Raw genomic sequence first — 14773 nt, forward strand, 5'->3', positions numbered from 1 at the left:
CTCAGAGCCCCGCTGCCTGCCCAGCCCAGCTACGACAGCGCCCAGCTTACCTCCCGGTGGGCCTCGCTGGAGATTCTATTGGTATAACGCAAAACCTCCAGCTCCATGTCCGTCTTAAAGACTCGGCTTTAGAGAGAAGAACAAAGTGGTAAGTCAGTGATGGGGGCTGGCCGGACCCCTCCCACCCATGGAGACCTCGGGGTCCACCACACTCGGTGTGGGCTGGGAAGCAGCACGGGGCCAGGTTGGGCCCAGACAGGCCACTGAGGCATGGGGGTGTGCAGTGGGGTGCTGGAAGACACCCAGATTCTGCAGCCAGGTATGTCTCGTCTCACCAAGACTCAGTTTCCCCATCCATAAAATGGGGATAAAATCTACCTGGCGAGGCTGTTGGACCCGAATCTAGTGTGCCGACTCTCAGGGCTCTGCCTGGTAGGCTGAAAAGGTCTACTCCTCCCCACCCCACCCACCTGCTCTTGGGGCAGCCCAGGAATCCTCCCCCACCCCAGTCAGGCCCCCTGCAGGATCCAGGGATGGAGGTGGCAACAGTGGGTGGTGCAGCCACTTCCAGCCGTGAGTGCAGGAAAGAATGTGGAAAACAGCCAGTCTGCAGAGAGGAGGAGACTAGGAACAGGCAAGAGGAGAGGGGGGCTGTGTGGGGGAAGCAGGCGCAACCCAGACGCCCTGCTCTCCTTCGAGACTCTGCTGTGCCTCCTGTAGCTGGATTGTGATGGGTCCTGGGGGCCCCCATAATGAATTCATGTTAATTTGCCCAAATGTGGTTAGGTCTCTGGTCTTGGCAATCAACCTCATTGCCAAGTACGACTCAGCTAGAGAAGCTACGTAAATATTCATTTTCAACCTCCACTTCAGATAAGCAACTCCAGGGCATGGGCATTTCAGGGGCAGCTGTGACCGGTCATTAAGGGTCCAGTGTCCTTGGCGCATGCCCTGTGGCCAGCTCTGCTTCCCTTACACAAGATGGCAGCCTTCGCCAACGCTCCCACCCAGCCTCTCCCTCTCGTGAAGGGAACACACTCGCGCACCCTGCAGATCCGCAAAGCCAGTGTCTGACGATGGCAGACCAGCACGCCCCCCACCCCCGTTCACTGTCTCCTCCAGCCGCCGTCTGCATCCTGAAGCCTGACCAAGGCCAAGGATGGCAGCGAACCTCTGGGGACTTCGCAGAAGCAGCCTGAGCCAGCCGCTGACTCACGCCGTCTCCATGGTACCATCCAGCTGGGACAGCCAGCCATCTGTCACAGGGAAGTGACGGAGGCATCTTACAGTACCGTGACGCCCTTCTAAGACCGTAAAACCTTCTGGGGAATGTGGAAAAGATAAACCCGTCAGCCTAGGGAGAGTTTTTCCACATGAACAGCCTTTCTTTCTGGAGGAAGCAGACCCTGAAGCCTGACACTGGGCTCTCTGTCATCAGAAGGTGTCTGATTCCCCACCAGGGGGCTGGGAGCAATCCCACCAGCAGAACAGGAAGCTGCTTCCCGGGCCCTGGAGGGGAGGGTGCAAAGCCTGGGCAGGACTGGGATGAGCAGCTCAGCTCCTGAGGTCCAAATCCACTCACAGGATAACCAAGCATCCCCCGGGGCTTCGCTCCCCACTGCCACCTGCTCCGCCCGGCCCGAGCCCCTGGTAAGCAGAGAGTGGGTCGTTGTTCTCAAGTGCAGTGATGACCAGAGTAACAACACAGGGGAGCCAGGCCCAGGCTGTGCCCAACCCCAGCCCTCTGCCCCCCTATTCCACTCAGATCCCTGGTTTGTCCTGCCAACATTTCAGACCCCTAGGCCCTATGCCACACAGCTACACGGGCTGGGCCAAACCCCCACGAGGGATGAGCCAGAACCTGTGCCCGCTGCAAGCATGATCCAGGGCCACAAGGGTCACAGGCAAATCTTTGACTGGGCGGATGGTACAGCAAGTTCCCAGTCACCAGCCCCACCGGCCTTGGCACCGTCCCAGCTCTGCCATGAGCTTCAAGGGGACACGCAGGGCCAGAGGGCTCCTCTCAGCTTTATCTCCCTAAGATCTCTCCCCTCCCTGGGCCTCCTCCCCTTCTCAGCAGACGAATGAGCTCATCTCTATCCCCTCCTCTCTGAACTCCCAAGCCTTCCCCTCCACATTCGTGTTACAAGGGAAGGGGCAGACCAGGCTCAGCACCCCAGCATACACACCTGGGCTTGGACTCCATGTGGCCCCTATTACTGGGAGCTCCGTGACCACCCACTTACCTCTTCCTCCTCCACCAGGCAAGCTCTACCTCCCACTGCTCTGCCACATTTCTGGAAGGCAAACCATTACCATCTCTGCTTTGCGAGGAGAACAAGAGCTGCTTTTGTGTTTTATCTCAAACCTCTCGTCCATCTCCTCCCCCACCACTTCTCCCTCAGCCTACCACGGCCCCCCAGCCTGCCAGCCCCCCTCTCACCAACATGTGGGAGCAGGACCCCCGGCTGCCAAGTCCAGAGGCATTCTGGGACTGCCAAGAAGCAGCACGGGGAGCCCTGCCTCATCTGGCCCCATCTCCCTTTCCTGCTCCTGTTTCCTGCTCCCGAACCCCACTCACTGGCACAAGCCGCTCCGCTGTACCCGCACCTGCATGCCCCCCAGGCTCTCCAGCTCAGCGTGACCCCAACTCCCCCATCTCACCCCACAGCTCCGCCGCACCCGTGCTGCTTCAGACAGACACCTGCGCACCCTCCCAGACACCTCCCTGCCATCCATCCGTTGCTCCCACATCCAAGCGAGGACCAAGGGCTCCAATTCTACCTCCACAACCTCTCTCAGACCCTCGGTTTCTCTCCATCCGGCCCCCACGCCTCCAGCCTGGACAGCTCTCTGGCCTCTTCTTGCCTGCAGGCCTCTGTGCTCACTGGCAGTGGCCGGGGATCTTTAGGAAACGCAAACGCGACCAGGCTTTTTCTTGCTTAAAAGCTTTGGGGGCCTCTAAATGTCCTCCAGATGGAGTTAAAACTACTCACAAGCTTTTCCATGCCTGTCTCCACCACCTACCTCTTCTGTTCACCCCCTTTCACCACCAGCTCCCACCTGGACCACACCTTTCTCAAGGTGGGGGAGGAGCTCCCCAAAACCCCTTCCCTAGGTTTCTAGGGCAATCTATAGGAATCCTTGGAGAGCTACCATACGCAGGACTCTTACATTTAAGTCTCTTCCTAAAAAGGCTGTGGTCCTGGGGGGCAGTGTTGCTTCACCCCAAGGGCTTGGCCCAAAACAGACACGCAGGAACCAGGGTTGGAAATAGTACCTGGTCATTGCACCAAAGCTGGAAAACACCTTATTTCCAGAAATGAGAGCTCGTGGCTCTTTTCAAAGAAGAAAAAGAGGCTTCCCCCACCCCACCCCAGGGGAGTTTGGCAGACAGCGTGGGTTATCGCTCAGCCAGGCCTGCCCTGCATGGGACAGGGGCACAGCCTGCACAGGCTCCAGCAGCACAGACTGCCACAGCCACTGCCTCGCCCTGAGCCACACGGCTAGGGAGAGGCAGCCAGGACCTGAACCACAGGAGCCCACGGCACAGGCTTTCCCCATGGCCCCTCCCCACAGCGGGAGCACCCAGGTCTGCAGAGGGGCCCAGTAAATCAGGCCATTGGCTTCTCCTCCAAGGAGACTTGGTGCCCAAACCACACTCTCTTCCCATCAGAGACACCAGCACTTCCAACCAATGATGCTGAGGCCTGCTTTCCTTCCCAATTTGAATTTGTGGGAGATGACAAACCAGGCCTTTACCTGGTTTACTCAGGACTTATTTTTAAGTCATGTTAAAAAAAAAAAAAATCAACCCAAACCAGGACAAATTATGCCACAAAGGCAGTTCTCCAACAAAACTGGCCTGGCCCAAATGAATCCAAGCTTTAAAGGCCCTGAGAACAGGCTCACCTGATTATCCACAGGGCCCTTGGGGTCTAAGCCTTGCCCAGTTCCCAGGCGTCCAGCTTGGCCCAGTTCTCTCCAGGACACAAGCACCAGAAACGGTTTTTACGATGACTGTAAAAAATAACAAGACTTCCTAGCATTCTGCAGTTTCTCCCTATCTTCAGGAAGGATTGACTGCCCCGACTCTGATGCGGCTATTTCTATGACTCCCAGACATGAAAAGATAAAGAAAAAGAGGATTCCACCACGGTCTAGCCTGTGCTGTCCCGGGCCCTCCAGAGTGAGGGCCACCTAGTGTCCCACTCAGCCACAGCCTTGTTTGGCCCCAGAATGTGTGGGGTTGGGGTAAGAAATACTATCTGCAAGTCTTCTGTCGCCAGGACCAGACCAAGGCCGCCTCCTCCAAGAGGCACCAGAGGACCCAGGCTCGGGACAGGACAACACAGGTGCAGTTAACAGGTTGGGCTGAGAACAGCTCAGGCTCTTTGACGAGCAAGAGGAGGTAGCTGACATGTACAGGCAATGCAGGCTGTCGTGCGGAGTCCCCAGGCCGGTGGCCCTGCCCGTGAGCAGGATGGGGGAGAAGGCTCCTCCACCACGCCGGGCCCAGAGTCCCCTGCAATAGGCCAGAAATGACAAAAACTGGACTTGGCTGAGATTTATTTATGCAATCTGGTTTTTTCCCCTTCGATATGCATAGGTCACGAAGCTGCCTCTGGGCATTAAACCCAGGATTAAGACATTAATTAGCTGAGGTTTGAATGCTCCACTGATTAAAATAGTAGCAAGACAGGATGAAGTATATCCAATATCAGTCTCTAAGCATCCAAGTGCCACCGTGGTGACCAACATCCATTTGAAGGGAGAGGAATTCCATCTCTCCCGGAGATGAATGTGCAGAGGGGCTGGTTGTGCGGGAGCCGGCGGGCAGGAAGTCAAGGCCATAGGACCCCACGTCCATTCCTTCCACACCCCATGACCTGGTGCCGCAAAGGATAAAATCCCGGCACAACAGGAGAGAGAGGAAGGAAACAGCTACTTGGAATTACGTATCCTCGGGAGGCTCAATCACTAAGTCCTCTCAAAGAAATCGGAGCCATGAAGACAATGGCGGCTTCGCTCAGCAGTGAGCTAAGTGTGCTTGAGACTTGACGTGGGCCAGACGGACACGGGCTGCCACGGCTGGGGGGGCGGGGGGGGGCCCAACCTCAGTGTGCCGGCCCGGGGCCCAGCGTGCCTTCCTCTCTGCCTGATGCCCCACAGCCCACCTCCCACCTTCCAGCGCGTGGTCCTTCGAGGCCTCGCTCCGCCCTAGGACCCCCACTGTCCTCTCGACTTTCTTGTTAACGTAGGATTAAATGCCTGTTCCTGAGGAGACAAAAAGCAACCTGACTGGAATACTTTTCACACACCCCCCCAAGAATCTAGGTCATCATCTACGTATCTTTTCTAATTTGGGACGTGTTACCCGGGACGCAGGATGCTGCCGTGTTTCTGCCCCGGAACCAGCCGCACCTCGCCATCTCCTGGGCACAGAAAAGGCAGGGAAGTAGAAACAGATATGCTACCGCGCTGCCTGATTAATACACGCACGACACCTTCACTCTGTAATTAACAGCTCTAAAATCGGCGTGTGACTCAATTTAACACCTTCTCACTTAAAACCCCAGAAGGCGCGCGGCGACTAGGGACGTGCTTCTGGGGCGCTTCCCGACGTACTTCCCCGGGATCCGAGGCATGGAGCTATGAAGACAGCACAGAAGTATCTCCCTTTATTTCCTAACCTAACTCCAGATCGATTTAATCACCTGCAGAATGGGAGAGAGGAACCACAGCCTAAATTATGGAAGTGAGACGCCCGCTCTCCAGCCTCAACTTTTGACCTCCACATTCGAACTGCGATACCCGGCACGAGGAGAGAAATGATCAGTTATGATCTCGTGTTTCTGGGGAGCTGTACGATTATAGAGGAATTTACAGGAAATCAAAAAGGCACTGCTCGAGCGAATGGGAAACAATAAAGCAGTCATAGAGAGGAAATGAATGACATCTAAGAAACAACAAGGCAGGAAGCATCCTCTGTGCTGGGAGAGGCTGCTCCTTGCTTCTATCAGACAGGCCCCAGGAGGAATCGCACACCCCCAGCCCAGTGGCTAAGGGGAGGTGGGGTACATGAGTGGGGGGGACATCGAGGGGGACGAAGCTCAGTTGCACAGCCTCAGGCCCCCACCCTCACTACACCCTGGCCTCGCACAGAGCCAAGCCAGGCCCTCTGCAACACCCCTGCATGTCCCGTGGTCAAGAGAGGACTGAGAACACGGCTGAAGGTCAGGCAACCCCCCCACTCCCACCCCTCCAGGGCACCCCTCAGACACACAAGAGGCAGCTCAAGATCCTGGGATCACCCACCTAGACTCAGCTCAGCTCCTGGCTTTTTCTCAGGCAAATCCCCTCCTGTGTCTCAAGCTTCCTCATCTGTAGAATGGGGATAATCAGAGCACCTAGCTTAGAGCATAAACAAAATGCCTCTTTGAGGAAGGGGACAAGCTTCAAGTGCTTAGCACAGTGCCTTACACGCAAGCAGTCTCAAATAGTGACAGACAGGGGTGCCTGGGTGGCTCAGGCCTTGAACTCAGGTCATGATCTCTGGGTCCTGAGACTGAGCCCCACATCGGCTCTGCACTCAGTGGGAGTCTGAGGGGATTCTCTCTCCCTCTCCCCCTCCTCACACTCACAATCACACACTCTGTCTCTCTCTCTCCCTCAAATCAATAAATCTTTTTTTTAAAACAAGCAACAGACATTGTGTTAAGCTGAGTCAGCACTTGACTTCTGCTTTCATTCAAGCCTTGAGCCATCACCTATCAAGGGACAGCACTTCTGCTTCGCCCGTGAAAAAACCAAGGCTCAGCGCTATAGGCTGAAATGGGTCTCCTTCCAAAACGGAAACGCTGAAGCTGAGCCTCCGATGTGCTGGTACTCAGAGCCTTGGGAGGCGAACAGGTCATGTGGGCAGAGCTCTCATGAATGGGACTGGCAAGACTTATAAAAGAGACCCCAGAGAGCGCCCGCCTCTTCTGTCCTGTGAGGACACTGTGGGAACATGACCATCTAGGGACCAGGAAGTGAGTTGTCACCAGATACTGAGTCTGCCACCACCTCGGTCTTGGATTTCCCAGGTTCTAGAACTGTAGAAGCACATTCCTGTTGTTCAGGAGCCACCCGCCGTTGTAACTGTCATGGCGGCCTGAAGGGTCGAAGACACTTGGTGAAACTTCACAAACTAGGTATTACCTCATCACCACTGGCAGAAAAAACAGGCTCAGGACACTGAAGTGACTTGCTGAGGGGTACAGACTGGGGTTAGAGTTTGGATGTGCCTGAGTGGCTGGTTTTTCTGTCACCTCAGGCAGCCCCTCTCCATGGGGCCTAGATGGGAGGGGGTAATGAAAGCATACAGGACACAGGCGCCCAAAGATGTGTCAGACTTGATGTCACAGAAACCCCACTCTCCCAGAAACGAGGGCCCAGCCTGCCATTCCACCCAGAACCCTTCCTTCCCTTCTTCCAAGAGGGCAGAGGGCACCATGGATCTCACTTGAGAATGACTGCGGTCACTACAGAGGCCAGAACCCACGCTATTAAAACACACCCTTGAGGCAGTAAAGACAATGTGACATTTCTAAAATAGTTCTACTGCCATCAAATGTCAAATTTGTTCTGCTGCCGGCTTTGAAAAAGTTGGGAGGTATTCTTATGAATGCGGAATCCACCTCAGAGCCTTGGAAATGTCGCTAGAAAGAAAGCAAAGTTCCAAAGTAAAAAACTAATGACTTCGCCCTCAGGAGATGCTGGAGCATACAACCCAGCACAGTCTCCAAAGCACCCGAACTGTAAGTGGCCAGGAGGGAGTGTCACACGTGGGGCATAAGTGGGTGCGGGCCCATTCCTGAGTATCCAGGATTTGTTCTTCTGTTAGCTGGGAGCTGCAGAGGGCAAACAAGAGACGAGAAAAGGCGGCTGTGTACCGAAAGGACACAGGCCCCGTCCTCAGAGCGTGTGTGGCTGCCAAGAAAGTTCCCACGGTCAGTACCAATGCTTATGACGGCGCTCCGATTTCCACCTCTGGCCCAGCCTCGCTCCCATTGGAACCTGCTTCAGACTGCTCTTCCCAGTCATCCCTGTCCCGGTAACACACTACCCAGCTGTTCAGGACAAAAAACTGGAGTTAGCTTCAACTCCAGCCTTCACTCATGTCACAGCCAGCTCCTACCAGGGGCGTTCCCCTTGCCCACCACTCTGCTCTCAACTCGTCACAGTACCCTTGCACGACCACCTGGATCCTGCAGCAGCCTCCTAATTAGCAACCCGTTACCTCTCTTGCCCTACAACTGAGTCTCCAGTCTGAGGCCAAAATGATTGCTTGGGTGGGAGGGCCACTTCCAAGGCCCACAGAGGTGAAGCCCAACCTGAGAAAGTTTACCCTGCTGTGACCCAGCAGAAACCAGGTGTGCTGCAGGTACAGACGGGCTGCTAGTATCAGCAAGGAAGGAACAGAGGTAACAGAAGAATACGTACAACAGGATGCCAACTTGTCAGGACGTAGAAGCAACATGAGAAAACATGTTTACCTTTCTGGTAATAGGATTATGTGTGACGTTTATTTTCACTCTTTTCATTATCTATTCTAACTGACCATATGAGCATGGCTCACTCATGGCAAGAGGGGTTTTTTTTTGTTTTTTTTTAAGATTTTATTTATTTATTTGACAGAGATCACAAGCAGGCAGAGAGGCAGGTAGAGAGGGAGGAAGGGAAGCAGGCTCCCTGCTGAGCAGAGAGCCCGATGCGGGGCTCGATCCCAGGACCCTGGGATCATGACCTGAGCCGAAGGCAGAGGCTTTAACCCACTGAGCCACCCAGGTGCCCCTGGCAAGAGTTTTTAAAAGTCTCCTAAATAAAAGATGAGAGAAATTTAACTGACATTCAAGTGACTCAGGCCCTTTTGGAAAATCAGACCAACTCTCTCTCTCTCTCTCTCTCTCTCTCTCTCTCTCACACACACACACACACACACACACAGAAGAGAGTTGTTCTGGGAACCATCTTGTCCGAGGTGGCAGCAGCAGGGTCTCTCAGCTTCCTGAGTGGAGCACAACAAACAGCCAAAGTAGCCACAGGCAATACTCACCACTCCACAATTTCCGGATGAAGAATGGTATTATTGACGTTAAACCTGTAGAGGAAAAACAAATCAAGCCTATTAGTTCAATGGTCTATCATCTCCCTGCAAGAAATACCAAGGCATACCAAGAAAGGACATGACCCAGAAAGGGCCCCAAGCTTTAACTTCATGACCGTCTGTCCCACAGAAGGCCTGCTGCTCATTTCCTGAAGCAGACTTGCAGCCAGGCCAAATGTTCTAAATGCAGTTAGAGAACAAGCTGCTCGGCTGCAGAAAACCACCCTCCACTCTAGCTAGGTGGACCTAGCAGCCATAGCCTCTTCTGTCAAGTACACCAACATACACACAATAGGAGTCCCAGGAGAAAAGGAGAAAGATAAAGGAGAAGAATTTTGGCCAGTTTGGTAGGCCCCAAACTTCACCAATTTAATGAAAAACATGAATCTATACATCCACAAAGCCCAATAAACTCCATATAGGATAAATCCCAAGAGACCCACACTCAGACATATAATCTAACTGTCAAAAGACAAAGATAAAATCCTGAAAGTAGTAAGAGGAAAAAAATGTGTGACATATGAGGAATTCTCAGTAAGATTAATGGCTGATTCCTCATCAGAAACTATAAAGGCCAAAAAGGCACGAAGATGAAAGGGGAAAAAAAAATGTGTCAACCAGGATTCTATATCCAGCAAAGCTATGATTCAAAAATGAAAGAAAAATTAAAAGAGTCCCAGAGAGACAAAAATACAGAATTCATCACTACAAGATTTATCCTACCAGAAATGCTAAAGGGAATCTTTCATACTGTAGTGAAGAACACAAGAGTAACTTGAATCCACGTAAGAAAAAAAGGGCATTGATAAAAGTAATGACATAGGCAAGTAGAGAGACAGAGTAAATGTATTTTTTTGGAACTCCTTTCTCCACCTCTCTGACTTAAAAGACAACCATATAAAGCAATAATCATAAATCTGTTTTGACCAACGGAACAGGTGAAGACACAATCTGTACACGACAACAGCACAAGGGAGGGGACAACATGGAGCTCTGCAGAAGCAAAGCTGTTGTACGCTACCGAAATGAAGTTGACATTAATGCAAACTAGACTGTCGCAAGTTTAAGAGGTCATTTGTAATCCCCCGGGTAACAACTAAGAAAATAATTAAGACATACAGAAAAGGAGATGAGAAAGGAATGTACTGCAAAAAATCAATTAAGTACAAAAGAAAGTGGTAATGGAGAAGATGAAGAACAAAAATGACATAAGACATACAGAAACTAATAACAAAATGGCAGAAGGAAGTCATTCCTTATCAGTAATTACTTTAGATGTAAACAGATTTGATTTTCCAATTAAAAGGCAAGGACTGGCAGAAGGAATTAAAAGACATATGATACAAGTAAATGCTCTAAAAAGACACACTTCAGAGTCAAAGACACAAATAGGTTGAAAATGAAAGGATGAGAAAAGGTGTATATATGCAAACAGAAACCAAAAGGGAGCTGGAACAGCTCTATTCACATCAGACAAAATAAGGCTTAAGGCAAAAAAAAAAAAAAAAAATTTACTAAAGATAAGGACGTTTTATACAAATTAAAAGATCAATTCATTAAGAAGTCATAATAATGATGAGCCTATACACACCTAACAACACAGTCCCAAGATACAGGAATCAGAAACTGACAGAACTGAAGAGAAAATAATTAAACCCACAACATCTGGAGACTTCAGTACTCCGCTTGCAGTAATGGACAGAACAACTAGATGGAAGACTGACAAGGAAACAGGAGATGTAAGCAACACTGTAAACCAACTAGACCTAACAGACATCTCTAGACTACACCACCCTACAGGGGAATACCCATTTTCTCAAGTGCACATGGAACATTCTCCAGAACAGATCATACGCTAGGCCATAAAACAACTCCCAACAAACTTAAAAGGACTGAAATCATATTGAGTGTGTCCTCCAAGCACACTGGAATGAGATTAGAAATCAATAACAGAAGAAAGATTCACTCATCTGTGGAAATTACATTTTACACTCTTAAATAACCAATAGGTCAATGAAGAAATCATAAGGGAAAGTGAAAATATACTGAGACGAATGGAAACGAAAGAACAACATACCAAGACCTACAGAATGCAGCGAAAGTAGTGCTTACAAGGAAGTTAATAGCCAAAAATAGCGATGTTAAAAAGGAAGAAAATTATCTCAAACCAATGACCTACTCTTCCACCTTAGGAAACTAGAAAAAGAAGTACTTGGGTAGCTCGGTTGGTCGAGCATCAGACTCCTGAGTTCAGCTCAGGTCATGATCTCAGGGTCATGAGATCAAGCCCTACGTCAGGTTCTGCCCTGAGCGTGGAGCCTGCCTGGGATTCTCTCTGTTATCTCTCTCCCTCTGCCCTCTCCCCCAACACATGTGTGCACTCACGTTCTCTCTCCCTCTCACAAATATAAATCAAAATCTTTTAAAAAGAAACTAGAAAAAAGAGGAAATTAAACCCAAAGCAAGCAGAAAGAATAGAATAATAAAGATTTGAGCAGAAATAAGTGAAATAGAAAATAGAAAAACAGTAGAGAAAAATCAATGAAATAAAAATTGGTTCTATGAAAAGATCAACAAAATTTACACTTTTAGACTGACCAAGAGACAAAGAGAAGGTTCAAATTACTGACCAGAGATTTTAAAAAAAGGGGGGGGGATTATTACTTAAAAAAATTAAAAGGATTAAAGGATTGTAAGATGTCTTTTCTATATGGCAATAACTGGATAACTGAGATGAAGAAGACAAATTCCAGGGTGCCGCAGTTAAATGTCTGCCTTCAGCTCAGGTCATGATCCCAGGGTCCTGGGATAGAGCCCCATGTCTGACTCCCTGATCAGCGGGGACTCCGCTTCTCCTCCTTCCTCTGCCTCTCCCCCTGCTTGTGCTCTCTTTCTCTCTCTCTCCCTCTCTCTCTCTCTCAAAAATAAATAAATAAATAAAATCTTTAAAAAAGAAAAAGAAGAAGAAAAATTCCTAAGGACACAAACTACCAAAACTGACACAAGAAAAAAAAAATCCAAATAGACCCATGACAAGTAAAGAGACTGAATTAGAAATCAAAACCTTGTCACAAAGAAAAGCCCTGGATCTAATGCCTGCATCATGAATACCAAATACTTAAAAACAAATTGACAACAATCCTTTTAAACTCTCACTAAGACTAGAAGAGGAAGGAACACTTTTCAACTCATTCTACAAGCTCGGAATTATCCTGACACCAAAACCAAGACATCACAAGAAAACTACAGATGAAAGTCTCTCATGAACATTGGCACCAAAAAAACCTTCAACAAAATACTAACAAACAAAATCCATCAAACAATCTGACCAGGTCAGATTTAACTCAGGAATGTGGTTACTTCAACAGACAAAAAGAATCAAATATAATACACCATATTAACAAAATTTAGAACAAATCACACAGATGTAGAAAAAGGATCTTATAAAATCCAACAACCTTTTGTGATAAAAACACTCAATGAACTAGGAAGAGAAGGGTACTTCCTCAACCTGATAAAGGTATATACAAAAAACACACAGCCTATGTCAAAGTTCATGATCAAAGATGAGAAGCTTTCCCCTAAGATGAGGAACAAGGCCCTTCCTCTCCACTTCTGTTCAACACTGCCCACAAGAAACATTTATCATAGTCATCATACACTGGAAGTTTCAACAATTTTCAAAGCACTGAGATACAGAAAATGGTCACTGATTACAGCAGAATTAAACTAGAAATCAGTAACATAAAGAAAACTATAAAATCCCAATTTGTTTGGAAATTAACCAACAGATTTCTAAAGACTTGCTGTTCAAAAAAAAAAAAAAAAAAAATAGAAAATAAAAGTGTGAAATGTCACAATGCCCAGAGGAAAACTGATAGCTCTAAATGCATTTGGTGGAAAAGAACATTGAAAATAATGATCTATGTGGCACCTGGGTGGCTCAGATAGTTAAGCATCTGCTTTCAGTTCAGGTCATGATTTCAGGGTCCTAGAATCGAGCCCCATGTTGGGCTTTCCGCTCAGCAGGGAGTCTGCTTCTCCCTCTCCTTCTGCCTCTCCTGCTTGTGCTCTATCTCTCTCAAATGAACAAATAAAATCTTAAAAAAAAAAAGAAAGAAAGAAAGAAAAAAAAGAAAATTATCTAAGCTCCAATCCCCAAGCATTACCCTTTCCTTTCTCTCAAGAAGCTAGAGAAAAGGGGCACCTGGGTGGCTCAGTGGGTTAAAGCCTCTGCCTACAGCCCAGGTCATGATCCCAGGGTCCTGGGATTGAACCCCACATCATGCTCTCTGCTTGGTGGGAAGCCTGCTTCCTCCTCTCTCTCTGCCTGCCTCTCTGCCTACTTGTGATCTCAGTCTGTCAAATAAATAAAATAATCTTTGGAAAAAAAAAAAAAAGAAGCAGCTAGAGAAAAACAAACCTAAAGAAATTAAAAGGAAATTAAAAAGCACAGAAATCAATGAAATAAAAGGCAAACGTAAAGAAAAATCTATAAAGCCAAAAGTCGTTCTTTGATAAGATAAACATAATGGAAAGGGGACCCCAAGAGACAAAAAGATCCGGTCGGGGTACATCATGTGTGACCCAGAGCTCAAGCTGGCAGTGAGAGAGCTGGGGAAGCCTGGCATGGCCCAGCACAAAATGCAGGCCTCGGCAGAGAAGCAGGGGCAAGCCTTCAACTCCCTGGATTCCTAACCCTGTTCCATCTCAGGTCAGGATATCATACACAGGGCATGTTGGCTCATGACCACGCAGGAACTCTCCTTGGCCCCCGTTACTGATGTTTGAAAATACCCATCTAATGCCGTGGTTATGCAGCGACACCCCCACCACTGGCTGAGCCCCCTGAAGAAGGAAGGACAGAGGAGAGAAGTGGGAAGGGGGCATTAGCAGGCTGGGAGGATTCCAGATCTCCAAAGCTTTGGGGACTCCTAAGTACACAAATAAGACCAACTCAAAGTCACCTGAAATGTTGTACAATCAAAGCCCTACTTGTGAAATATCAAAGAGACCACAGGCAGCCAACATGGTTCAGAGTCAAGAACAGAGCAGCAGATGACATAAATCAAGATGACAACATAGACTCTGCCTCCCATTTCCCCAAATGTCACTTTGATGGTGGGAAAAGCAATGGCTTGTCTACTCAGCAGGCAAACACAGCAGTAAAATTTCACTTTACGAAATGTAGGTACACATACCAACATGCTCCTACGGACACATGAGCAACAAAGTGACCCAGCGCACAAACACAGCTGCAAACACAACAGATCCGATGAACACACACCCAGGCAGGCACGTACTTCGGAAGAGGCACCGGCAGAGACACACACACACACACACACACACACACACACACACAGACACCCCCAGACAGGCATACGCTTAGACTAATAAACAAAGATCCCCCCTAACGACACACACATGCAGAAACACACAGACCCACGCAAAAGGGTACTCAGATACAAAAATAGAGAAACATTCAAGACACACACAGGAGAGTCCAAAAGGCATTCCCCTCAGCGTTGACAGGGTCTAACTTGGGGTGATGAAATTCGGATATTCCTTGCTTTTGCCTCTGTCCTAGTCAGCATTTTCTCTAACAAGTATGTATTCATTTGG

The 14773-nt window shown here is 49.1% G+C and overlaps 1 protein-coding gene across 3 annotated transcripts in view; it reads right to left on the minus strand.

Moving 5' to 3' along the window:
* Positions 1 to 14773, minus strand: part of LOC111161541 (peptidase D) — a 109405-nt gene that overhangs the window by 65729 nt on the left and 28903 nt on the right. For 2 of the 3 annotated variants that reach the window (XM_022525275.1, XM_022525272.1), the window contains 2 exons: positions 9101 to 9145; positions 51 to 126 (listed from right to left, as the gene is read on the minus strand). In XM_022525275.1, the coding sequence (XP_022380983.1) occupies positions 51 to 126; positions 9101 to 9145 (121 nt within the window). The remainder of the gene's footprint in view (positions 1 to 50; positions 127 to 9100; positions 9146 to 14773) is intronic. The other variant, XM_022525273.1, reaches the window with a different exon arrangement.

The sequence above is a fragment of the Enhydra lutris genome, unplaced genomic scaffold (genome assembly GCF_002288905.1).
Source record: "Enhydra lutris kenyoni isolate GAN:26980312 unplaced genomic scaffold, ASM228890v2 scaffoldscaffold85, whole genome shotgun sequence".
NCBI classification, from domain to species: domain Eukaryota; kingdom Metazoa; phylum Chordata; class Mammalia; order Carnivora; family Mustelidae; genus Enhydra; species Enhydra lutris.